The 25,532-nt window shown below is 56.4% G+C and overlaps 9 protein-coding genes across 9 annotated transcripts; 5 read left to right on the forward strand and 4 right to left on the reverse strand.

Annotated features, from left to right (window-relative positions):
• Positions 1 to 520: 520 nt before the first annotated feature.
• Positions 521 to 5,835, reverse strand: BKCO1_7000150 (dna polymerase zeta subunit; the record flags this gene model as incomplete). The annotated part of the gene is made up of 2 exons (XM_020278597.1): positions 521 to 5,550; positions 5,598 to 5,835. 2 exons carry the CDS (start codon positions 5,833 to 5,835, stop codon positions 521 to 523), a joined length of 5,268 nt encoding a protein of 1,755 aa, XP_020133683.1.
• Positions 5,836 to 6,163: 328 nt separating this feature from the next.
• BKCO1_7000151 (pre-mrna-splicing factor slu7) lies at positions 6,164 to 7,612 on the forward strand (the record flags this gene model as incomplete). Its single annotated transcript, XM_020278598.1, has 1 exon — positions 6,164 to 7,612. The coding sequence occupies one exon, from the start codon at positions 6,164 to 6,166 to the stop codon at positions 7,610 to 7,612; it is 1,449 nt and encodes a 482-aa protein (XP_020133684.1).
• A 715-nt stretch (positions 7,613 to 8,327) lies between these two features.
• BKCO1_7000152 (uncharacterized protein) lies at positions 8,328 to 9,639 on the forward strand (the record flags this gene model as incomplete). The annotated part of the gene is made up of 2 exons (XM_020278599.1): positions 8,328 to 9,299; positions 9,382 to 9,639. The coding sequence occupies 2 exons, from the start codon at positions 8,328 to 8,330 to the stop codon at positions 9,637 to 9,639; spliced, it is 1,230 nt and encodes a 409-aa protein (XP_020133681.1).
• A 377-nt stretch (positions 9,640 to 10,016) lies between these two features.
• BKCO1_7000153 (lipoate-protein ligase) lies at positions 10,017 to 10,742 on the reverse strand (the record flags this gene model as incomplete). Its single annotated transcript, XM_020278600.1, has 1 exon — positions 10,017 to 10,742. One exon carries the CDS (start codon positions 10,740 to 10,742, stop codon positions 10,017 to 10,019), a length of 726 nt encoding a protein of 241 aa, XP_020133682.1.
• A 184-nt stretch (positions 10,743 to 10,926) lies between these two features.
• Positions 10,927 to 11,539, forward strand: BKCO1_7000154 (ribonuclease p mrp subunit pop7 protein; the record flags this gene model as incomplete). Its single annotated transcript, XM_020278601.1, has 2 exons — positions 10,927 to 10,993; positions 11,043 to 11,539. 2 exons carry the CDS (start codon positions 10,927 to 10,929, stop codon positions 11,537 to 11,539), a joined length of 564 nt encoding a protein of 187 aa, XP_020133685.1.
• Positions 11,540 to 13,363: 1,824 nt separating this feature from the next.
• Positions 13,364 to 14,581, forward strand: BKCO1_7000155 (uncharacterized protein; the record flags this gene model as incomplete). Its single annotated transcript, XM_020278602.1, has 2 exons — positions 13,364 to 13,381; positions 13,481 to 14,581. The coding sequence occupies 2 exons, from the start codon at positions 13,364 to 13,366 to the stop codon at positions 14,579 to 14,581; spliced, it is 1,119 nt and encodes a 372-aa protein (XP_020133686.1).
• A 3,808-nt stretch (positions 14,582 to 18,389) lies between these two features.
• BKCO1_7000156 (proline-specific permease) lies at positions 18,390 to 20,126 on the reverse strand (the record flags this gene model as incomplete). The annotated part of the gene is made up of 2 exons (XM_020278603.1): positions 18,390 to 19,869; positions 19,927 to 20,126. The coding sequence occupies 2 exons, from the start codon at positions 20,124 to 20,126 to the stop codon at positions 18,390 to 18,392; spliced, it is 1,680 nt and encodes a 559-aa protein (XP_020133636.1).
• Positions 20,127 to 20,899: 773 nt separating this feature from the next.
• On the forward strand, positions 20,900 to 22,720 carry BKCO1_7000157 (uncharacterized protein; the record flags this gene model as incomplete). The annotated part of the gene is made up of 1 exon (XM_020278604.1): positions 20,900 to 22,720. The coding sequence occupies one exon, from the start codon at positions 20,900 to 20,902 to the stop codon at positions 22,718 to 22,720; it is 1,821 nt and encodes a 606-aa protein (XP_020133537.1).
• A 511-nt stretch (positions 22,721 to 23,231) lies between these two features.
• Positions 23,232 to 24,581, reverse strand: BKCO1_7000158 (putative pathogenicity factor; the record flags this gene model as incomplete). The annotated part of the gene is made up of 3 exons (XM_020278605.1): positions 23,232 to 23,947; positions 24,083 to 24,361; positions 24,422 to 24,581. 3 exons carry the CDS (start codon positions 24,579 to 24,581, stop codon positions 23,232 to 23,234), a joined length of 1,155 nt encoding a protein of 384 aa, XP_020133674.1.
• Between the last annotated feature and the right edge of the window lie 951 nt (positions 24,582 to 25,532).

Below are 25,532 nucleotides of genomic sequence, written 5' to 3' on the forward strand. Positions count from 1 at the left end.
AAACTCTCCCCGTGTGAAGCATACTTCGGTTTCAGATATGCCCCTGGTTGTTTCTGGCGACACTCTCGAGTTAGGGTTTCACGCTGAAGGGCATACTGTACGTTGAAACTGCGAAATAGCTCTGGGGCAATCTAGCATTTTCGCCAACGGGTCGACCGCTGAAATATACTGTATCAAGCGCAAGCATGATCGTCAACTAAATACAAGACGCCGCAGCATGACATATTTCATTCAAACTGACACACGAGTGGTAAAGAATCATTGATCGTTACGGGTGAGTTGTGTCCAATTCTTCTTTCCAATCTTCCCTCACGAAGCCTGTCACAATGATAGGTATCCTACTTTAATCCTGGATCAATACAACACCAAGTCCATGCCTTCGCCCCCGTCCGGGTCCGATTTCCACGCCAACTCTTTCGCTCCCCAATCACATCGACTGGGCCCTCTCTTCATCTCCGCCCGGTCCGTTCCCCATAGGTATGTACATACAGTACATACCACACCTAGCCGACCGACCCATTCACCAATCCAGGCCCTCACCACCACCACCACCACCACCACCACCACCATCTCTCGCCTCCTCCCTCCTCTCCAACGCCGCCGCCACCTCCTCCACCTCCCCCCTCGCCGCCCTCACGCCCGCCCTGGCCCGCACGCGCGAGTAAAAGACGGGGCAGTCGCGGCTGGCGCAGCGGACCTCGTCGCCGAAGGCCGCCACGCCGCCCTCGCAGCCGCGGCACACGGCGTCGACGTCGCGGGCGCGGCGCTCGGCGCGCTGCTGGCGGGCGCGCAGGTCGAGCAGCGCGGCGTGGGGGCGCGAGAGGCAGGCGGGGCAGAGGGGGAGGGGGTGGGGGTGGGTGGGTTTTGCAGGTTGGCGTTGCTGTTGCTGTTGCTGTCGTCGTGACGGCGGTCGATGGTGGTGGTGGTGCTGGTCCAGCTTTGTGCGGCAGATGAAGCAGGAGCCGGAGCGCATGTAGTTCTCGAGGGTCTTTTTGATGACGACGCCACCGCCGCCGCCAGCGAGGGCAGCGTCCCCGGTGGCGGCGGCGGTGGCGACGTTCCGCACGCGCTGGACCTTGGGCATCTCGTCGTACCAGGCGCGCACGTTGGCGCCGACGAGGTTGAAGATGCGCTCGAGAGGGGGGATGAGGTTTTTGGAAATGTAGTACTCGGCGTCGAGCTCGAGCTGGTCGTCGGCGAGCAGGCGCGCGGGGTCGACGCAGCGGTCGACGAGGCGGGCGCCCGGCGCGCCCGTGACGACGACGTACGGCAGGCGCTCGCCGTACTGGGGCTCGGCGCGGTGGTCGGCCAGCATGCGCTTGGTGGCGATGAGGGCGCCCGGCGGGCCGGGCCCCTTGTCCGCGTACGTGCCCAGCTTGACCTCGCGGGCGAAGAGGAAGTCCTGGATGCTGACGCGGCCGTCCATGATCTTGCGGCACTGCGCCTGGAAGTAGCGCTTCACCTGGCTGAGGTCCTGCGTGCGGAAGAGCAGCTTCAGCGCCTTCTCCTCGATCTTCTGCTCCGCCGGCGTCCCGTCCCGACGGACGGTCTCGATGCCCTTGGCGTCGAATTCGGGCTCTTGTTGCTGCCGCGACTCGTACTTGAAGCCGACGTAGCGCTTCTTCGCCAGGAGCACGCAGGGGTGGTAGACCTTTTCGAACTTGAGCTTGACGGGGCGCGGGTTGCGCTCAGTGACGGCCGCGGCAATCTTCTCGCCGATGTCGAAGGCATCCTCGCGCGTGCGGCCGGGCAGGTGCACGAAGAGGGAGTCGGTGTCGCCGTACACGACCTCAGCGCCCCACTCGGCGACACTGTGGATGAAAGCGACGGCCTTTTCGAGCGTCTCGCGGCCGGTCTGCACGATGCTGTCGGCGATCTCGGAGCACGGCATGCGTCCACTGAACGAGGCTGACGTGTAGCCGTACGTGACGTTGGCGATGAGCTTGAGTGCCAGTTGCCGGTTGTTGAGCAGCTGTTGCAGCGCCCGGTCATCCTTGTCCACCTTCATCCCGCTCTTGACCATGACACGTGTCTCGAGAATCTCGCCCAGCATTTTTGCCAGCAGTGACTTGCGCATCTCTGGCCGTACGTACATGATGCCATTGGGTGCGATGTTGACGTAGTCCTTGACAAGTTCGAGCAGTCGCGGTTCACGCTGGAAATCCGTGAAGCCCATCTTGTTCTGCCCACGCCAGCCCACGATTCTGCCAAGGAAAGTTGAATAGCAGTAATTGTATGCTATCATCACCGACGGATAGAGCGATTGGAAATCCAAGACCAACACAGGGCTATTGTAAAACGCACTTTGCGGTTCCATGACCAGAGGCAAGCATTCGAGTGCGTTTTGTTGACCGACTTGCCTTCGCGATGGAGACGGTAGTAGGAAGTTTTCGGGCTTCGCGATCCGGAACATTAGAGATTCAACCTTGAACTGAGATCCTCGAGAGATGACGGAGAAGAAGTCGACACCAAGTAGACGTGCTTGTTCACTTGTACGGGCTATTATCTCATTGGCTTCCAGGATATCGATGTTTAACTGAACCCTCGACAGGAAGTGATCAAGTACCTTTGCCAAGTCGCGAGGTTTACCGCCTTGGTACCACTTGGTCAGGTCCTGGTGTGTAAAGTGCGGAATCCTTTTGTGAAGAAGGTGGAACACGACGTTTTCCATGGTGTACTGCAGCAGATTCAACTCTCCTCGCATGGCGCGCCATATGTTGATCATGTGTCTGCCAGTGACTTGGATGGTGGACGTATGAGTGAAGCCCCATCGATCGGCCTCCTTTCCGAATCGACCGTGGGATTGAGACTTCATGCGCGAGAACTCGTCGCAGAGGTTGTACTCATACTTGAGTCGGGCGCGCTCAATGACATATCCCCAAGAGCTGTTGTGCACCTCGTAGCCAGTCAGGATGTCCGGGTCGAATTCCCGCACAATGTCCACCACCTTGTTGAGTAGATCGAGTTCGTCCTCCTCGTACTGCACCTCCAAGCCAAGGATTCGAGCCATGCTTTTGGCAATTCCATCTTTGTTTGATAATGCCGTAACACCAAGATGTACGCCTTCTGACTCATCGTCGGTTTGAACGCACCAGAAAATGCACGCAATCTCGTCTTTCGCAGGATCGGGAAGAAGAGTTCCGCGAGAATTGACGTGTACTTCGAGGCTCATGATACTCATATACTGTGTCTCGTGATTCACACTTGTTGACTCTTGTTTTTGCGAGTACTTGAAGCCATGCCGGTTTCTTTGAGTGGGTCCCTCAATCTGTGAAATGTGCGCTTTAGCCCTTAGCCTCTTCTGTTCTTCTGCAACCAGATCCACGTCGACTTCTCCAGGATCAGGAGCAGCTCTTTCGTTCTCCTCTTCTTTGAGCCATTTCTCCACCTCAGCATAAGTTGGAGGTACGGTGGCGAGCTCCCAGTTTAACAGAGAGCACTTCATGCTCCGTCGACGATGCCTGAAATCTTCTTTGGCTTTGTCTATGACAATGCTAGGCTTCTGCCCGAAGTTTGTTGGCGAAGTTCCGGTGGGATCAAAGAGTGGGAGATACGGAACAGTGGTGCTCTCGAGCTTGAACTCCCGTCCAGCATATTCACGAGGCCGGTCTGGTACGTCGCGTTCATCGCTGTAATGAGCATTTTGATATATGACGGGTGGTAAGCCATATTCGAGCATTGTCGAGGATACTGCCTCTGCGGTTGGAGGGAGCTGAGCAAAGCAGAGCACAGTAGCACCGCTGTTGACAAAGGATCCAGTCCGCAACTGTTCAGCCATCTGCAGCACTTGTGGCGAAACTGGTGCATTGCTTGATGCTGCAGTAGCACCTGTCTTTGCATCGCTCCATGAGGTATTAATGGAGTGCTTGCCCTCGTTTGGCCACGATGACTTTGAAGGTGTGTGAGGAGATTTCTGAGAGTTAGACCACCCAGCGCGTTTGCTCAAACGTAGGGCTGCTTCAGGATCGTGGGGACTCTTGACGACAGGGAATGAGAGAGTGTTGGGTCCGTGCGATTGCTGAGCCTTGATGCTACCCTGGGAAGATTGACTCGCGGGCATATCTTGGCTGGGGTTCTTCCAAGGATTATTGGTGGGTTCCGCCAGGTCGTCAACTTTGTCATTGAATGCCACCCGCTTTGATGACAACGTTGGTTTATTAGGTGAGAGCCTCATAGGGGAGCTACTTGCTTCGTTGGAGCGTTCTGTGAAGTTGTACAGCTTCTGACGTTTTCCGAGACCCGCTGCTATCGACACTATGCCATGCTTCTGGCCTGATTGATTAAGAGAGCTTTCAAGGAAATCTTCATGAAAACTACCGTACTCGTTCTCCGAGTCGAATGTTCCTGAATCCTCATCACCGAACATAGGTTCTATAGGGTCTTCGGGATCCTGAAACCGTTCTCCATGGTCATTCCCATCAGGGCGAGCCTCATACTTGTCGGTGTCCTTCTCGTTCGGCTCCCTTCCTTCTTTGACGCCTACTACATTCCGTTCCGCCGCTGTTTGATGTAATGCAGTCTCTTGTGCGATCTCGTCGTCGAAGTCGTACATGGCATCCTCATCATTGACTTGTGTAGCACTCTCTTCATCGACAAGCGGCGGAGGTGCACCATCAGCTTGATGATGATGGAAAGCTGGTTTTTGAGTTGCGTGGAAGATTTCTAATGACTCTGGAAAGAGATCCTCGACACTTTCAAGGACGGTTTTGATCTCCGATTCTCGAGCGGTAGGCTTGACAAAGTGATCGAATCCAACATCACTACCATGATCCACTTTCCTCTCGTCGTCTATAAGCTTTTCCAGGATCTCCCGGTATTCCTCTTCATGAATCCAACCACCATCCCCGGTATCTCGTGGGTCTGCGGACATTGTCACCAGAACTTCGGGAGGAAACGGGCTGCTCCCAGGATCCGTCAGACCCATCCTACGTTTCCGTCTGATGGTCTCATCCCTCCACAGCCCGGCCATGGAGTGCACATACTTTTCGTCGGGCGCGAGATGGTTAAAGCGTTCCTGGAAATCGTGGTGGATAGGCCTCGAGTGGATCTCTTTCCGATTAAGTATATCATGCACGCATATGTCCACTTCGACAGAACAGTGGCTCTGGCGAGGCATGCTGTCCGCATCGGATATCCACTCGGGAGATATAGATCGATCGTGCCACCTGTGCGCCGGATTCCTCATTTCCAGGGAGTCCGGCACCGGGTCGCGGAACTTCACTTTGGCGCAGTCGATGTACGCGCATCCGTACAGGTTGTAGTCGCACATCCATTGCAGTAGATACTGCAGATGGCTCTCATAGGGCTGCAGGACCTTGGCCAGAACAGTACCTTGTTGCAACAAGTCGGCCAGCCGCGTCATGTTTGAAGGATTCAACATGTATACTTTCAGGAAGAACCTGTATCCCACGTGGTATCCAAAGAAGGGGACGCCCTTGACGAGAGTGATATGGGCGACAAAATTGGTTTTGCCGTCGTACGCATTTCGGCGGTAACTAACGGCAAGCGCGTGGTCGATGGAGATGCGCAAACTCTGGATGTACGCGTCGACTAGAAGTGTAAGCGCGCATCCGGCTTGCAAGTCGACTCGTGCTTACCGGCATCCTGTTCCAAGCTCCCATCGTACTCTAGGTAGAGGTATGGTAATGCGCCATGGATATGGGCGCAAACCTTCTGGCCCGTCTCGGTGGCGCCGAAAGCACGAATAACGGGGACTTGGTATGCATCGTGTCGCTGCGATGGCAGGCCCAGTTCGCGGTGCAGCTTCGGGTCAAATTCTGTGGGAGCGGCCTGATAGTGGTCGACACAATTCAGGCGGAAGCGGAAGCCGTCCATCAGGGCTGTGGCCAACTGGATGATAAAGTGAAAGAGGAGTTGGAAAGGTTTCGGAGCATTATGCGCGAGGAGCTCGCAGCCAGGTCGTCCGGGAAATGGGTGAGACGGTGAGAAGCGGAAAAGGGCGCGTTGTGTCTTTGTGTTGGCTGGCTGGAAGGAGCGAAGGCTGGGAGCGAGTTGACGTGCCTTTGACGCGCCCACGCGAGTCAGGCAACAACGGACCGCGGCCTGTCGCCGTCGCATTGCGCCCGTCCGCGCCCTTCAACCTCCGCTCGCCGCACCTTCACCACCGCACGCCTGTCATTCCGTCGGCCGCCGCTCGCCCACCATGCCCCCCGGACAGCCCCGCAAGCCTGAGGCTGCCAACAAGGAGCGCAACGAGTACATCCCCAGCTTCATCGCCAAGAAGCCCTTCTATATCACCGACGACACAGAGGACGCCTCGGCCGCTTCCAACAATGATTACCTCGAGCATCAGCGTCTTCAGAAGTCCGCTCTCGATACCAGCCAGTCAAAATGGTACGACCGCGGCAAGAAGTCGGGCCCCGCCGCTACAAAGTTCCGCAAGGGCGCCTGCGAAAACTGTGGCGCCATGACCCACAAAGCCAAGGACTGCCTGAGCCGCCCGCGCAAAGCTGGCGCAAGATGGACCGGCAAGAACATCGAGGCCGACGAGGTTGTGCAAGATGTCAAGCTAGGCTGGGACGCTAAGCGAGACCGTTGGAACGGCTACGACCCGTCCGAGTACGATGCTGTTATCGAGGAATACAACGAGCTGGAGGAAATCAGGCGCAAGATGAAGGGCGAAGACAAGAACGACGGCGACGAGGACGAGGATGCCGAAGAAGAGGGTGCCAAATATGAAGCTGAAGCCGACATGGGCCGGAAACAGCCAACGTCTACCCGGAACCTGCGTATTCGCGAAGACACGGCCAAGTATCTGCTCAATCTCGACCTGGACTCGGCCAAATACGACCCCAAGACGAGGTCCATGGTTGACAGTGGTGCGACTGCGGACAAGACTGCAGCACTGGTAGCGGAGGAGGGCTTTATGAAAGCTTCCGGCGATGCAGCAGAGTTTGAGAGGGCTCAAAAGCTTGCTTGGGAGTCACAACAGCGAGGTGACAGAAACCAGCTTCATCTGCAGGCCAACCCTACATCTGGCGAGTTCTTGAGGAAAAAGGAGCAGGAAGAATCAGAAGCCAAGCGTGCAGCAAAGAGGAAGGAGTTGTTGGCGAAGTATGGTGGTTCGGAGCACTTGCAAGACGCTCCCATGAAGAGTGCGGCCGTTCTCGAGAATGAGAAGTTCGTCGAGTACGACGAAAAGGGACGGATCAAAGGCCTACCAAAGGTCAAGGCCAAATCCAAATACCCGGAGGATGTTTTTATCAACAACCATATGTCTGTCTGGGGCAGTTGGTGGTCAAACTTTCAATGGGGATACGCATGTTGTCACTCGACAGTTAAGAACAGTTACTGTACCGGCGAGGCGGGCAAGCGGGCTTTCGAGGAGGCAGAGCGTCGCAGGACCGGCGCAGACGTGGACGAAGTCCCAAGGGAGATCGCATGGAAGCAGGAGGAAACGCTTGAAGAACACGTGCCGAACGCTGTTGATAAGGACGAAAAGGCGAAGGAGGATGCCAAGTCCAAGAAGAGGACCCTGGCAGAAATGACGGACACGGTTACAGAGGAAGAGATGGAGGAGTACAGACGGAAAAAGCAATCCGCGGATGACCCCATGTCGAAGCTGCTCGGGAAGGACGAGCTACTCCACTGATGGGGTGAGCGGGTCAGGTCAGGCCCCAAACGGTAAGGAGTTTGGCGTTTTCCGGATTGGCCTGCATTGCTCTGGGCGCATTTTCGGTTGATGGCTTGCAGGTCAGCAAAAAGTTGGCACAGAAGCTTCTACGTAGAGCTTTGAAATGTAAAGATATCCCACCGCACATGTTCCAAGGGTCGCGCCATTAGCCTCATGCGAGTACCCCAAACGGGCAGACCCTGTACGGACATCCAGCTGGCGCGAGGTCACCACCGCAACCCCGGTCATCGGGATAGAGTCCCGAACTACTCCTTGGTTTCCGACCGATCCCTAGCACTGTTGCTGCAGCAAGCTCATGTAGGCCACCAGAGCGGACCAGGTACGCAAGCGGCGCGCGAGGGCCGAGTCATGGTAGCTTCTTGCAAGAGCTTTCCCCGCATCCCACTTGCAGGGTCCCCGCCGCATGGCCCCTCCAGAGCTAGCGCGTGAACCATCAGACGAGCCTCTCCGCACCAGCATCCGCCTCAGCCCGGTCGTCATGATGCTTCCCCCGCACATCCTGCCCAATACTGACGGCCTCAAACAAGCTCGCCACGCCTGCCTTCCGCGCGCTTCTTAAAAACCATGACGTCCCCTCCACCGTCTGCCGTCACCCTCTGCCCTTTCTCTCAATTGTTTTCACACCACGCGCAAGAAATCGCATCCTACAGTTGGTGCTCACCTTACCAGCAAGATGGCTGAGCTCGACCCCCAATCAGGCTCTCAGGATCCTGTGGACCCCGCGCAGGCCCAGGGCGCGCAGATACCGCTCCCGGCCTTCGCCATTCCCGAATTCCCGCCCGAGGCGCAGGAGCTCAAAGCCCTGACGCTGACGTCGGACATTAAAATCGACGAGTATCCCAAGCAACTGGAGAGCTTCGCGCCCATTCCAAAGCTGCCGCAAGGTGTCCAGAGCCTGACACTGGAACTCTTCTCGCTGGGCTACCCGGCAGGCTTCCTGTCGGCGCTGGCGGATGCGCTCCCACAAGTGCGCAGCTTTGACGCCTACAGCCAGCTGCTATGCGGCATCACCGCCGAGGCACAGGAGGATGCCGTTGCCTTCTTCGACAAGCTACACGAACTGCGCGCCATCCAGCTGCTCGACGTCTTCGCGCGCCCCAAATTCTTCCAGACTGTCGGCGAGAAGCTGACGGCGCGGACCCCAGACCAGCGGCTCATGTTCCTGCAGTTCAACTACACCTTCCGCCACGAGGATGAGGACTTCCTCCGCCGCATACCCGCGGAGGAGCTACCGGCGTTTGTCAATCCGAGCCTCGTCATGTGCAGCTTCAACGTCGCCGCGCCCGACAACACGGACGACCCAGAGGATCCGACAAACGTGAACGAGGAGGGCGAGATGCAGCAGAAGCCCGAGGGCGTCATGGCCTTCCACAAGAGCCACGCGAACCACCTCGTCTACACGCTGACGGACGAGAAGACAGCCCCGACCGGGCTGCGCGCGCTGAACACGACGCTGTACACTTTCACCGTCGACGATCTGGAGACTGTTCTCCAGAAGCATACCGGTTTGCTGATGATCAGCGTGACGCTGGAGATCGAGCCCACCGAGATGTGCAAAAATCGCTTGCTGGAAGCGCTCAGGCATTGCCCAGAGATGGAGCGCGTCGAGATCGTGGGTAATCCGACGCTGGAGTTCTCAATGGCCGTGAGTTTCCCTTGAAGCAGCTTAGCTGTAATTTTCCCGTCCCCAAAGATTTGATTACTGACTGGCATGGGCATTCTTGCAGGTGATGAACCCTCGCCGCAAAGCCCTGGACCACACCTTCCCGTCGGCGGACGACATGCGCAAATTGGAGGAGAGCTGCCCGAAGCTGACGAACTTCTCGGCAACCATTCTGCGGACGACTTCGAGCGGTCATGTGGAATGGTCGAAGGAGGGCGGGTCGTGGCAGGGCGGCATCACCACGCCGGCAGTGCCCGACGATGGGACCGCGGATATGCCACCGGCGCTGGTGGCAACGTTGCAGCAGCAGACTACTGTATGAAATGCGGCTCAGACATGAGTAGTGCCTGGCGCTTGCACTCGAGGCAATATGTAAGTATGAAGTTTGGGGGATTAGGGTGTTCGCATCGTGAAGCTTTCATTTATTCACATGTTCCTTGGTTTGAGTGTCCGCTCCTCTTTCCCGTACAGTGTTTTTACTTCGTTAGAATGAAGATGGGCATTATCGATGGCACAGCCAACAGGGCCGAGTAAGCGAATTATCGTCCATCTGTAAAAGTCACTGGTGAATATCCCAAATTACATCTTTCACTTTGCCTTAGTGCCCATCGGGAACGTGACACGAAAGGTCAAAGTGCTTTTGTAGCAATCGAAGCACCAACACCTCGGTAGCACGGGAAGCTGAAAAACAAAGGTGTTCTATTTGGCATCTAAATATTGTAAATAGTCCTCTTCGCTGTTCATCTCGTCAACTCCAGCGGCCTGAAGCCTTTCAGAGAAATTTTGGGCAAACAACTTGGCGACTTCCTCGACTGTCTTCCCCACAACGCCCTCGGCCTCGAAGCTAGTAGTCCTTTTGCCTTCAAGACCACAAGCGACAATCCTGTCAAACCATTTGAGGTCGGTGTTAACATTAAGGCCAATGCCGTGGCTGGTAATGTTCCGTCGCATGTGCAGGCCGAGAGCACATATCTTCTTTTCCGGGGTAGTCCATACGCCCGTGTGCTCTGTGGTCATGGCTTTGATACCGTAGGCAGCACAGGTTTGAATGACAGTCTTTTCGAGCAGGCAAACATAGTCGCGCGGGGTGATACGATGCCTTCTCAGGTCGATGATGGGGTAGGCAACCAGCTGGCCAGGACCGTGGAAAGTGGTTTGGCCTCCGCGCAGGGCCTCGACAAAGTCGGCCTCGCCATTTGCACGGAGGAATTCCTGCTGTTTGGCATCGACGGTGCCGACTTCTCTGCGGCCGCAGGTGTAGACAGGGCTGAATTCGGCAGTAATGATGGTAGGGTTGGGCGGAGATAGATCAGGCCGTGCTTTCGCGGCCAGATATCTCGCCACGGCCTGGTCTTGAAGGGCCGCGACCCGCTGATAGGGCCATATCCTCTGCGGCCGGGAGAGATGGAGGTGGCCTAGACGCATTGTTGATGGAAGTTGGGCGGTGTTCGTAGCCGGGCATGAAGAATGCGGTGTCGTCACAGCGCGTTGGAAATGATGGCCCGTGCGAAAATTTCATCAGTCGCGTCCACCCGCGTCACACCTCGCCGCCCATTCGCATCCGCCGCAACTGCGTTGATATCTCCCAAACACCACGCTCAACAACACCATGGCTAGTGCAACGTCTGAATCCCGTGGCGCCTCCGTGCCGCTAAAGCTGCCGCGCCTTCCAGCTCGTGCGCATCCGCCTCCCTCTGTCCCAACGATGATGCTAATTCAAGACAGATGCCGACGTCCAGAAGCGCCCACTGATGCACCCGCCCATCCCCTCGCCCTACAAAAGCAGCGATTCGCCCAAGATCGTCTACGTCGGCACTAAAACGCCTTTCATATCAGCTGTCAAGCGCGTGCGAAGCCTACTCAAGGAAGCCGACAAGCGCGCCACTCAGAGTGCCCTTTCCCAAAAGAAGCACCGACAGCGCGGAGATCCCATCCTTGCTGCTGCCAAGGCTTCTATCGACAAGGAAGGCCCTCAGGAGGGAGTGACAATCAAGGCGACGGGCAAGGCCATCGAAAAGGCGACCGAACTGGCCTTGTTCTTCCAGCAACAGGAGGATTGTCGCGTCACTCTACGCACTGGTACTGTTGATGCCATAGATGATATCGTCGAGAAACCGAGTGCGAAACGCAAGAAACCGGCCGATGACGATGAAGAGGAGGAGCTCCCGGAGACGAGAATACGAAAAACAAGCGTGCTGGAGGTGATTGTCACTCTTCGTTGAATCACTCAGGCTGCCTTTATCCTGTTACTATGCTATACGCTGCGATCATCTGTGCATGAACGGCGCATTTGGTTGGCATCGTTTCTCCGCAAACAGAGAACGAAAGTGGAACTACTGGCTCACATGCTCTGTCCAGCGGCACCCGGGTTTTCGTACCAAGTTCCGTGTCCTCTCACGTTGATTTGGAGATTTGAACGGTACACAGTTTTGGGCCAGAACGCTTATTGCGCCTCGGAACGGGATACCGATCGCCCTTTCAGCCGGAGCACAGTACTTTCGGGTCAGTGTCATGTGCTCAGTGGAGCGCTCAGCCTGCTCAACGAGCAAAATGCTCACGATTTTCCCCAGTCCTGCAAACGCGGGTGGAACCGCGAGCCTAAGAGCACGATGATGTGCGGGTCCACCTTTTTGAGCGACGCTACATACGCCGCCTTGTCTCGCCTGTTGATGGGCCTTGTGCGAGCGCCCTGAGCTTTGGGGGGATGGGCGTGGCGAAGAGCACGGCGGACATCATCCTCGTGCCGCCCGACCTTACCCGGCTGCTCATCGCGCTAGATGCGTCGAGACGCGCGATTGGGTGCCTGCGGTTCAACTTTGCATGGGCGGCCATCTACAACTTCTTCGCGGTGCTCCTCGCCGCCGACGCCTTCGTTTGGATCAAAATGTCAGGTAGAAAGGAGGGCGAAAGGCTACGAGGAGGTTCTCGGCGACAGCACGAACGAAGCCATGGCGCTCACGCAGGCCACAGTCGGCATGACTATCGCAGGTCCGCACGAGGTACTTCAATCGGCTTCCGGGCCTTGGCCTTGTGCTTCTTCCGCTGACTGGGTGTTAGCGTGTCGGGCCCGGCGGGGCTTCTCGTATACCCCGCTTCAAGGTAGGAGGCTAGACAGCGGCGGCAGCGGCACGCCTGCAGTAGATGCTACTGTCGGTTAGATAATCAGGTGGGGGGGTTGGGTGGAGGGTCAGGCAGAGGGTCGGAGGGCTGGAATGGCGTCATGATCGAAAGACGCTGTAGTATGGTAGGTAGACGGGTACACGCGGCAGGGAAGGTGGGAAGGCACGCTGCCAGTAGGTCTTTCGGCTTGCTTGCGCTTGCGGCTACCTTCTAGCATTCGAAAAGCGTCGTCACTAGCTGCCCAGAGACATCCAGCATTCAGCAGCAACGGTGAGTAGCGACAAAGCGGCGAGTCAATTCTACACATACACTCTCTCATCTTGTCATCATGAATTGAGTGAAGGATAAAATAATATTTTTCATCGATCGGAACTTTCGTCAGCACCGGGATTTTCAAGTGACTTATTCTACTGTAGTTGGTCCATTGAAGTTGCCGACACGAGGCGTGCGGAGGGACGGCCTTAATCCAGGTGTCACTAGAGGTTGAGCCTTTCATCCTTCAGTCATCTGGTTCGTTGTTACAGCATTTATCTTCCTTTTTTTCCCGCCTGGCTACGTCCCGGCTCGCTTTGGTGAAGTTTGATCCATGAGAACTCATCCTTCCAGGTATCATACCCATCTGCCCTCTTATGAAGTTGTTGCCTTGGCATACGGAGAGTCTAGAGAATGCGGGTTGACCGAAGCGGGGGCAGGACCTTTCTCCTAGTCCCGTGACTATGCCTCCGAGCCAGCATTCACTGCTGCGGATTCTCCGTAAGACCAACTTTATCTTCACTCTTGGACCATTCCACTACATCTACACCCCCATACCAACCTCCGTGGACCAAGTCACACTAAAACCTTTTAGCATCACCCTGACGACATAGCTATACGCCACCACTCTCTTAGCTGTCACTTGTGTTCAACCCTTGAGACAACCGACGACCATGCCTGTTCACGACAAGGTCAGTACCTCTTCAACTAGTTTTGCCACCATTTGGTAGACAACCATCTCATACAGGTCAGCGAGGAAGTGAGCAACAGCCACTGACGAACGGGTGCAGGTCCCATCAACTGAAAAGCAGATACAAGAACTAAAGAAAATCTTTGGTGATGACTCCAAGTCTTGGGTTCCCGACGGTTTTCCTAATAGGTTCACAACCCCTGAAAAATGGGATCCCCTGATCATCTCTCGACTCTGGAACCTTGCTACCCGTAATCTTTCTTGTACTGAGCTGCATGATATCATGTCTGACAATATGTTGGAGCAATATCCGCAAACCAGCAGACGACATCAGATAGACTACGAGTTCGGCTTGGCGGCGGTCTATAGGAGACTGGAGTTAAAATTTGCCGCATACGACGAGATCATGGCCATTTATGGATGTGGTCCTTGGCCTCGGTTCGCACCTTCCGGTTCGCCACTTACCTGGGATGCACAGCTGCTTCAGGCTCTTGCTGCTGTAGCTAGCCGTAATGGCCCCGAGTCGAAGGACCCCATGCTCAACGTTCACATCCCATCTGCTTTTTACACTCGATACGCTGGAGCTCCTATTGAAATGAGTGTCGCTGACGTCAATGTGGCTGAGGTCTGTTATCACGCCGACGGGATCAAGAAGAACTGGAACACGAGGCCTGTCGAGCTGAGAGACTGGCTACCAGAAAGAAGCATACAGCACTTGGAAACACCCGAGGAATGGCCGGTACAAGTCCTGTACTGGTTGTGGAAGCTCTCTACAATGACACTCCCTAGGCACTGTAACGCCATCCGCGACACCTTCCTCGCTCGTCTCAGATCCCGTCAACGTAGGGATCCCAGCAGGGCCTTGCTTGATACAGACGACGTTAGGTATGTCTTCAGGATTCTTAGGCCCAAGCTGAGGGCTATCAATGAGCTCAGAGCCAGTTGGGGCCCGTCCCACAACTTGTGGCTCCCCTCTGATTCTACCATGCAGTTCCCTCGGGAGCCTCTATGCTGGGACACAGGCATTCTTTATTCGCTTTCTCTCCTTGCGAAGAAACATGCCGAAGGCAGGTGGAGGCGCTTCCTCGTTGGAAAGATGCAGGATACTATCAATCAGTTGAACAGGAAAGACGGCCTCGTCACAGCTGGGATCATTGATCTAGTCGCGATGAACTATGGACGGGAGAAGAGTGCTGAGTAATAAGGAGTTGACATCAAAAGGCCACCTGTGTGGAGTACGGAAAAGCTCAGGATGAGATCCTGATATTCGAGAAGGAGAGTATAAGCTTGAGGAGCAGGACACCCATTCCAAGAAGTAGGAACCGGTGCTGAAGAGGAAGGCCAGCAGTTGGTACGGAGGGGTACAAATAGTGATCCGTATCTCGATTACTTAACTTCAGAGAATCAGAACATTTCCAGACCGTCAGTCTTGACATGAGCCCAGAAAACTTGCTTAGCAATTATTTCCATTATGTCACTAATGAACTTCTTCTTCGCTATCAAGTTTTATAGAATCTTGAATTCCTTGAAGACAATTCACGATGCTATCTGTGCCGATATGAACTGTGATGCTGATAATACAGGCAGTACAAGGATATACTCCACAAGTCAATAAACCTTAAAGCATTGATAAGGCCACCGGCAAATAGCCTTTCATTTTTGTAAAATGCTCCTGTTTCCCTTGATGCATTCTACTGCTTTCCAAGCATCTTCGAGCATGCGGCCGAACCTCCAAACCCACCAATCTTACATGGCTTAGTGACAGCCAATTCTCCCCTTACGCGCGCGGTGTAGTAAGTAGCTTAGCTCTTAGCATCATGCAAGCTTCCGTGGAGTACTCCAGCTAGCGTGGCTCTGATCGAACCCTACGCCAAAAAAGGATCGCGGAGAAAAGAGCCAACCCTCCCAATCGGTAGATCGCAAATCATTCGCCTCAACGGATCAGGAGACGCGAACCGCCGCCTCGTCATAGTCGAAGCCGAGCAGATAAGTGCCGCGCCCACATCCAACAGCTTACAAGACAGGTCAGTGCCGACCTCGCACCCGCAACCCGGACGCACTGACGCATAAGCCGCGACTGAGCGGGACGCGGAGAACGGCAGGTGGGGCGCTGCAATCTGGTGCCGAGGCCGGGCATAACCTATGCGGAGAGAAAGGCGCGGCGGGGGAGAGGCGGCCGGCTAGAGCGTTACTTAGTGCTGCAAAGGCGGGCCGGCCGCGGGGTGGTTCGTCGGCCGGTTGCGTGCAGTGGCATTTTTTTTTTTTTGCCTTTTTTTTTTTGGGCGCGATCTAGCATGCCCGCCGCTACAGGTGGAGGAGGTGGAAAAAAAGGGAGGGAGAGTCTGGACTGACCCCTCTCACCACTTGGTTGTCATGTTTGCGCCGACGTGCTCTCGCGCGACTTTCGTCAGGGTTGCGGCGGTCTCGACACTGTCACGGCTCCTACGTGCTTGAGGTGTGGTTTATCCTTCGTGCGTCCTTTATCCTCTTTTTATCCGTGGCGCTCTCGAGCGGGTTGCGGGACGGTTGAAAAAAATAGAAGTCGCCCATTGCCTTCCGGACAGCCCTACAAGTATTGACCTTGAAGTCAATGAAGGAGGTCAAAAAAATCGTAACACTCCTGATGGAACCATATACCGTATAAACGGACTTGTACGTCCGTACGACATTTAAATGGGCGTCGGGGCCGTGTATATAAGCGCCTCTTGATGGCACATTGTCACAACCACCTACCCACATGGTAAACTTGGCTGCATTCCCATCTTATGGCTGCGCCAATTGAAGCCTAGCTTATGTCACCATCTCTTAGCTGTTCTCGACCTCCTGGCGCAATTTCTACTAATACGCCTTGTGGTACGTACTACGTGGGCAACAGGTACTATAGTGGTTCCTGCGCCACTTCCGCATGGTAGACCCTTAGTGAGTAAAGGTTTCTAGCCATGTGACCGCCTTAAGCTCTCATCTGTGACCAGAAAATCTGTCTGACACAGACTTCTGGATCGGTGAGAGCTGCCGAGCGCCTGGGTGTGGGTCGCAGGCCAGTCAACGCCAAGCAAGCAACCGGCGAGTATGGTTGATAGGGTCATTTTGTCACGTAGCACTTGATAGATGCCGCGCTTCCAATCTGGTGGGATCCACAGTGCAGAGATAGGCTATGGTACGTGCGAAAGAAGCGAAGTGGATCACGCAATGATACTTCTGTTCCTCCGGCTCCTTGACAAGCGCAGCTCGGCTGATTCCGACATACCCTGACCCACAGTGAACTACCCGCAGATCATTGCTGTTGCTGAGTACCACACCGTAATGATAGTCGAGGTTCCCTGAGCCTCAGGCGTTTTGCAGAAGATCTGGCCCAATCACTTCTCCAAGCCGCGAGCCAGACAGCCGCCCGTGGACTTTTAGCAACTGCATGTGGCGCATTGCGCAGCCTATCAATGCCGGACCGAGAGACACGGATTTCAGGAGCGGTCAGGAGATGCACTCCGGGGTGGTATCTGAGAAGTGTGACTGGGTGGGTGGGGCGTGGGATTCGCCGATGGGGTGGCGTTATACAGTGGAGACTGGGAAAAAGTCGGGCCAGTGCATAGGTACATACGAGGGAGCTGGAGAAAGAGTTATGTAATAGTTTGGTCTCACTTGGTCTGGGGTAATGGATTTATTGGTCTCGAGGTCATGATGCGCAGTGATTGAATGTCGGGAATGTCCGTGGTCCGGGGCCTCGCCATTGAGTCAGCCAGTTGGGTTGTGGAGATGGATAGGTTCGTGAGAGACCCGGCGTCTTTCTGATCCTTTGGGCTGCTTGGAGTTGAAAATGCCGAGAGGCCGGATCTCTTGGTGCGTTTGTGTCTGCAAGGGATGCTGGCGGTATGTTACACAGTAACACGTGGATTATACCTACTCCCCGCAGCTACCGGCATGCCGGAGGCATTAACTTAGTGTCTTTTTTTTGGGTATGGCTTCCGTGATGTGTATTTATTCTTCACCATAGTACGCCAAGCGTTATGCAGCATCTTGCTCTGATGCTACGTGAAATGTTCCGGTGCATGCTTTGGTCTTTCCTAATTTGTAAGTTATTAACCTATTTTTTAGTCGTTTCAAATCGGACTTGAGCTTAATAGGTAGCCATGAAGTGGAAGCAAGGGGTTTAATTTTTTTCAGACAAAGTACGTTGACATGTCGGAGTCAGCGCACCCTTTCTCCCTCTCCCACGCACCAGAAACTCTGCTAGCTCGCGCGCCGTCTCCCCGCGGCCCCCAAACTCAAGTCAACGCGATCCTATCTCCTCCCGTGTTGACGGTTCCCATCGGCCACTCTTTGGATACGCGGTTACCGCGCAGCAGCAGCGGCGCTAGCAGTGCAGCATGGTGCTCGGCAAGCAGCGGAGCGGCAGCAGAGCTTAACAACCCAGCAAGCACCCTTCCCGCCGAGCCTCCCGCACTCTGCACCGCAAAGGGCAAGCAACCCCCCCAAAACCGGCATAACGCCTCAAGCCACTCCGATTTCCGGACCTGAGTCGCACCCATGCTAAGACTTGAACCGCGGTAAACCGAGGGCTTGCTGGGGTCTCGGATAAAACAGCTGTTAATCAGCAAGTGGCTGGTACGGAGCGGAGCGGAGCGGCGGTTGTGCTAGGCTGATCGACGGGACGGTGGCGGTTCGGCCGGCTGGACAACCCGACGAGCTTGGCGAGAATTTTTTTTAGGTCCTTCTGGATGGTTTCTGGCCTTTTTTTTTTTTTTCGTTTTACCAAGGTTGGTTGATAGGTGTTGACATCAGGCTGTTAGTATATTATTAGGATTTTAGATGGAGGCACGGCAGTTGAATTCACTGCGTTAACGGACCCCCTCAGGGTCTTGTACCAAAAATGCTGCGAACAACGGATTGTGGATCGCAGCACCCGCATTTCAGAGAAAAAGAATATGGTACCAAAATGAAACTCGTTTATTCAGTCATCGCACATCTACAAAATCTGTACAGTCATATCTATCCGTATTCTAGAGGCACAACGCTTAAGCCAACCAGAACCAAATCTTCTGCCACACGTTCTTCGCCACCGGCGGCTCGTCCAGGGCCGCCAAGTCCTCCATCTCGGACACCCCAGTAATAACATCCACATCCTCAATCTTGCGCGCCAGCGGAGTGCGGAACCAGATCTTGTGGCCGATGTACAGAGCTAGGAAGATGGGCAGGGTGATGTACGCCGCGAGGAAGTCCTGGACGCTCCAGTGGCCGGGGAAGAAGACTTGGAAGCCGTTGGTGAGGGTGAGCAGCGTCAGCAGGAAGAGGATGAAGTAGGTGAAGTAGGGCTGCAGAGGCGTCTTGAACGGCAGCCGGTCCATCATCTTGTGGTAGATCATCGCCTTGCGGAACCGCAGGTACGCGATCATGACGACGATCCACGCGATCAGCCCCGAGATGGTGCAGATGTTCATGAACCACGTGAAGACCTCGCCCGTGTTGCTCCCCACCGTCAGGAACGAGAGCAGCCCGATCGACCAGGTCGCGAGCACCGCCGCGTAGGGCACCCCGCGCCTCGTCGTCTTGGTGAACATGGCAGGCGCCTGCTTGTTGAGCGCCAGCGAGTAGAGGATACGGCTGCCCGAATAGAGGAAGGCGTTGCCGGCGGACCAGGCCGAGCTCAGGATGGCCACGTTGATGACGTGGTTGAGGCCGCCGATGCCCGCGCGCTGGATGCCAATGACCCATGGGGACGCGCTGGCGTTCGACTCGGCGCTGAGCAGACGGTCGTCGTCCGACGGGACGATGGCGCCGATCATCAGCGAGCCCAGGCCGTAGAAGATGGCCAGACGCCACACGAAGCGGCGGGCCGCCTTGGGGATGTTGCGCCGGGGGGCAACCGTCTCACCCGCGGCGAGTGCGATCAGCTCGGGCGAGGTGATGAAGGCGAAGCCGGCGCGCACGAAGCCGGACCAGTAGGCTAGGAATCTGCCAGTATTGCCGTCGACCAGATACGGCTTGATGGCACCCGGATTCTTCCAGTACGTGAAGCCAATACGACCCTCGGCGGGGGCGCCACCCAAGATGATAACCAAGCTGCACAAGATCAGGCCCAGGATGGTGATGAGCTTGATGCTGGCAAACCAGAACTCGGCCTCGCCGAAGATCTCCACGGCGAAGATGTTGAGGGCTAATATGATGGCCAGGATGATGGCAATCCAAACCGCGGGGGGCACCGGCGTCTTCCAGTAGTCGAGCAGAATTGCTCCCGCAGATGCCTCGGCGCCCACGAGCATGGCGTAAGCGTACCAATAATTATAGCCCGTTGCGAATGCGAGACTAGGGTCCACAAAGCGCTCAATGAAGTAGGGGATGGAGATGCCCTTGAGCGGCAGGTATGTTGCGAGCTCCCCCAAATTGTTCATGATGTTCCAGACGACGATCATCATTGACAGATATCCCATGAAGAGCGGGGCGGGGCCGACGGTGGACAGGATGCTGCCGGAGCCGACGAAGAGACCAGTGCCAATGCTGCAAAAGTGTCAGTGATGTTGCACAAGGACGGGGTGGAGATTCGGGATGACGTACGCGCCACCCAGAGCAAGGAACTGAATGTGCCGGCTCTTGAGACCACGCTCCAGCTGATTATGCTCGGAGATCAGGTTGGCGGTGCCCTCATGGTTCATGCGAGAGAAGTCGATGTCGCGGGGAAAGGTCTCGCCCACAGCCCGGGACTCGACGTCGGCGGGCTCGGTGGCGCCGTAGGCTTCCTTGTACTCCTTTTCCATGGCGGCGGCTGAGGCAGGAGGAAGGGCGGGGAGGGAGGAGGGAGAAGACGGTGAGACGGGGAATTGAGCATTAGTATAGGCGGCGGCGAGTCGAATATTATATGCATGCGGCGAAGTGCGGCTTGGAGTCAAGGGCAGAATCCAGGCTGAGGCGCACCCCGTTAGGCTGGTACCTCAGTGCAGCGCGGCTTATGGTGACGCGGGGTTCGCCGCAGGCGTGGATGGTGATTGGGTGCCAGGACATCAGAAAAGGGCCGCATGGGAGCGGGCTTGGAGCTAGCGGGTGGACCAGAGGCCGATAGGCAAGTCGACCAGCAGCCTGTGCTTTCGTTTTGTAATTTTTTCATGGGTCACCCCGCGGGGTAACAAACGAGTGCGACGGCCCCTTCCCCATTGGCTGCCGCCCTGGCTTATCTTGGCGCAAACCGCGCAGAATTACGGACTACTAACGCCACGACGACGCGACCGGCAGGTCTTCGCGATGACACCGCCCGCGGGTCGCATCCAGTACCACCGACTTCAGCCCTATCTCGACGGCACGCGTTCCCGGTCCATGGCGCAATCCTTCCCTTTTCCCGGGACATCGGGCCAGGCACTGGCCCTTCTCTACCCGGGCTCTGCTTATCTCAAGCGCAGGCACCGTTACATGTCGCCGCGACGTAGGCCGAACCCATGGTGGTGCCATTTTCTCACCATCGTATCTCCCCATCCTGCGTTACATCCTCTATCTACACGCCGCTCATATTGATTCATTCTCATAACCAACAAACGCAATGGGCGACGTTGCAGCAGAGGACGCACCCCAACCGAAGGAGTTTACCGTCCACGGCACTGCCTATGTCTCGGGCAGCGCCTCAGGCGAGGTGCTCGCCAGCCATAAAGAATTAAGCTTTTGGGGCGGTGTCGATCCGCTGACTGGCGAGGTCATTGACCGCCATCATCCGTTGAGTGGGAGCTGCCTCAAGGACAAAGTCCTGGTCATCCCTGGCGGCAGGGGATCGTGCTCCGGCAGCGGTGTCATGCTGGAGCTGCTCCTCAATGGCACCGGCCCCAGCGCTGTCTTGTTCGAGCGAAGGGAAGACATCTTGACCCTCGGTGTCGTCGTTGCCGACGAGCTTTTCGCCAAGTCCATTCCCGTGGTTACTTTGGGCTCGAAGCACTTTCGGGAGCTTCTGAGCGCTCGCCACCTCTATATCCATGACAACCGCGTCTCTGTCACGGATCACAGTTCGACTCGGGCTGAGGGGTGGCATGCGGACGACACTGCGGCCAAGCGGGCATCATTCGCTAGCATCGTCAGTCTCTCTCCCGCCGACCACGCCTTCCTTTCCGGCTCCCGCGGCCCAGCCGCGCGCACAGCCATGCGCATCATCGTGCGCATGGCCGCTCTGCAAGGCGCCTCAGAGCTTCTCGACGTGACACAAGTCCACATTGATGGCTGCGTCTACACCGGACCCGCCTCTCTCGCCTTTGCCTCGAGACTGCGCGACGCCGGCGGGAGGGTAGTGGTGCCAACCACGCTCAACTCCATCTCTGTCGACCAGCGGCGGTGGCGGCACGAGCACGGCGTCGATGCAGTCGCGCTGGGCGAGCCATCTGAGCGCCTCGCTGCCGCCTACACGGACATGGGCGCTGCGCCGACCTTCACATGCGCGCCGTACAACTTGGGAACTGCTCCACGGCGCGGCGAGCAGGTGGCCTGGGCCGAGTCCAACGCCGTCGTCTACGCCAACAGCGTGCTTGGCGCCCGCACCATGAAGTACCCAGACTTCCTCGACCTCGCCGTCGCGCTGACGGGCCGCGCGCCCTGCGCCGGGCCGCACGTCGAGTCCAATCGCCTAGCTACGGTCTGTATCAGACTCCCAAATGCTCTTCTTCACGTGGACGACTCGTTTTACCCTGCCCTGGGATACTGCGTGGGAGGCGTCGCGGCAAACCGCATCCCCGTCATCCTCGGCCTTGCGGAGGATGGGCACCTACCGCCCTCCACTGACGATTTGAAAGCCTTCGGCGCCGCGTTCGCCACCTTGTCGAGCGCGCCCATGTTTCACATGGTCGGCGTGACTCCCGAGGCGGCGACGCTGGAGGATGCGGTTGGCGGCGAGGGTAATGACGTCCCCGTCGTCGACTTGGACATGAAGGATCTCGCATGCGCTTGGGACACGTTGAACAGCGCGGACCGAAACGCCCGTCGACCGATCGACCTGGTGTCGTTGGGGAACCCGCACTTCTCGCTCTCCGAGATCAGGAAGCTCGCGGCGCTCTGTCGCGGCCGGCGGAAGGACGGGAGAGTTGCTGTCATCGTGACGTGTGGCCGCAGCACCCACGGGCTGGCCACCCAAGCCGGCCTGGTGGCGGAGCTGGAGGCGTTTGGCGTGCAGTTCGTGACGGATACGTGCTGGTGCATGATTCGAGAGCCCATTGTCCCCCGTCCGGCGAAGACCATCATGACCAACTCTGCCAAGTACGCTCATTATGGGCCGGGGCTCACGGGGAGACGCTTCTGTTTTGGCAGTCTTGCTAGCTGTGTCGAGGCTGCGTGTGAGGGCGTTCATAGTGTAGAGCACCCACGTTGGCTTGGTTCACTTGCTTAGCTGTGCCTTTAATTCATCGCCATGCGGACAATCTCCGCGGGTTTTAGAATAACCACGATGAGCAGAATCTTTTGGTGGTGGCATAGATTTGACTGCAATAGAGGAATAAGCACTTTTGCAGTCTATTGGATATCGATGCCTTCCAGACCAATCCGCTCCTAGGTCGAAAGATATGCAGCTAAGAAAAAGTAAATTTTAGGTTTATGGAATTAGTGAACTCTCCACCGGTTGCTATAATATCTATGAGAAAATTTTCATCATACTAGTAATACAGTAGAACATGACAATCTGTAACCAAACATACTCCAGCATGCCGCGCCACATGTGCGGCAAAGCAAAAATAAAGAAAGGCGGCGAACTCGAAGAGCCACCCGTCAGCCTTTCTGAAACCATATGCAATCGACCGCCCGTAAAACGCCAAAGAAGGTTGTAAAAGACCCTAAAAGACAGCATACCATCCCACGCTAGGTGACCAGCAAGATTGACGTCAACAAACCAGGAAGCCTGCATCTCAAGCCATCACACGCTTCGCAGCGCTTCCAGCTCCAGCAGAACCAGCCTTACGCTTCTTCCCTGCCGCCGGTGTCGCCTTCGTCTTCTTCTTCTTCGTCTTCTTCTCCTTTTCCGCGCCCTCCTCGTCCGCAAAAAGGGGCATCATCTCAAACAGCGGCAAGCGGAGACACTTCTTGCCCTTGACCCAATCGATGGCGCGCCCCACCAACTCCTCGCAGTCGGCGGCGCCCAAGCACGCCGCCTCGCCGCCGCGCTGCCTCACAAACTCCTTGATGTCCTGCAGCACCGCCAACGGCGCCTGATCGGGCTTCTCCTCATCCAAGCGCGTTACCTCCTCACGATGGCGATCGAACAGCCTGCCCGCATCCACCAGCCCGCCCTTGTACCTCTCCAGCCTCTTCTCCTCGCTGCTCTTCAGCGCGACGCGGAACGTCAGCGGCGGCTGCTGTTGCGCGGCGATGAGCTGCAGCTGCCGGATGACGACGCGCCCCTTGTGCCAGCGCCACGAGTCCTGGTACGACTGGCGCTGGTAGTGCTTGCGGCAGGCGCGGATCCAGCGGCGCGGCTGCACCCGCCGCGTGCCCGCCTTGTTGCGCCCGAAGTAGTCCGACACCATCTTGCGCGAGAGCGGCAGCGTGTATTGCCCCGTCATGCACCTCGAGTGCGGGACCGCCCAGCAGTTGAATTCGCGGTTGGTGGGGTCGCCGGCGGTTTCTGTGGGGGGAAGGGGCGGGGGGAGTTAGTGAGGTGGTTTGGTTTGTTTTGTTTTGTTTTGTTTTGTTGTTGTTGCTGTCGCGGGTTATATGTGGGAGAGGGGGGGGGGAGAAAGGGAGGGAGGGGGAGACGCACCGTGGTCATGGTCGTTGTCGTCGTCGTCGTCGGTGGGAGGGAGGAAGAGGTCGGGTTCGTCGTCGTCGTGGTCGGTGGTGTTAGTGACCGAGGAGGGCGGTGCGTCGTCGACGGCCGTCGACGGAGAGAGAGTGAACTCGGAAGAGCTGTCGCCAGATTCCGCAGTCACGGCTGACAAATCCGTGATGCGATGGGGTGGGGAAGGCATGATGGAGTCGTTGGGAGGAAGGGGACGGCAAGCTCTTGCGCGCTGAGCCGGTGACCAAGTCTTCATGGGAGCTGGCAAGGTCGTCAGTGCGAGTCGATGGGAAATGGGGGATGGGTAGCTTATTTACTTACTGTCAAGAGACAAGCCAAGCTGTAGGAGAGTTTCGGCAGCATCCTGGCGCGCAGCTTGGGCTGCAAGGTCTGAGCGACGTCCATATACGTCCAGTAATAGCGGCTTACCTTCCCGGTCGTCTACGGCGTTGAGGATGTTCTCGAGGCGCATCACATCCATGACTGTCGGGTGAGTTGATGGAGAAGTGAGTGCTGGAGGAGCTGAGGAGGACCTTATAGCCGGTGCAGACATAGTGGTAGGTAGGTTGGGGTAGCCAAAAGTAGAATGATTACGCGTGTGTGTATTCTCACTGGACCGCACTTTTGACTGGACCGGACCCTTGAATGGATCGGACCTTGATTTGAAGTGATTAGGAGTCAGAAAGTGTGTTTGAACGGGGCCGTCAAGACGCGAAGATTCTGGACGTGTGTGGGAGGATGTCGAAGGAGAGGGACACGGAAGAGGTTTCTTATGTTTGCTGGGGCGAGCCGATGCATCGCCCAGATGACCCACGTGGACAAAGGCGTGCTGGATTGCTTGACGAAGTGCCTTGTACTGCTGATCTGGTTCATCATGGGACATCTGAGAATGGCGCGTGCGTTGTCGGGAGCCGGCCAATGCTGAGGTTTAACCGGGTAGTTGGTCTACCAAGCCACGGGACAGCAGAGCATCCGGCCAGTGAAAGAATAGTGGAACAAGATGAGGCTGCAGCTGAGGCTACCCACGCGGACCGTCCCGTAAGCAAGGGAGGACGATCCGTGAAGAGCGATGATAGCACGCCCTGTATTCGCCGCCTGCCATGACGCGTCCATGCTTGCACCTCTCCACGAGCCAGCCTCTTTCGTTGTGTAAGGTGTAATGTTGGGACACCAAAAAGGACGACCGTGGCTCTCGTGATCATGGGATCGGCTACTGAGCTCTATGCTGTCAACTGCCGGCCAGAAAGCTGGACCTTCACAAAACATAAGCTAACACCAAGTGGGACACGGCGGGTAGAAGGTAAGATGAACTTACTTCGAGAAGCTTGAAAACAGGTGAGACCAGTACCGTACATGGATTCGTGAACATTTGAGTTGGCCCGCGCCGAACTTCTCTCCGTGTATGCCACCCGACTCCCCCCCAGCGTTCGTC

Source organism: Diplodia corticola, assembly GCF_001883845.1.
Source record: "Diplodia corticola strain CBS 112549 chromosome Unknown scaffold7, whole genome shotgun sequence".
Taxonomy (NCBI): Eukaryota; Fungi; Ascomycota; class Dothideomycetes; order Botryosphaeriales; family Botryosphaeriaceae; genus Diplodia; species Diplodia corticola.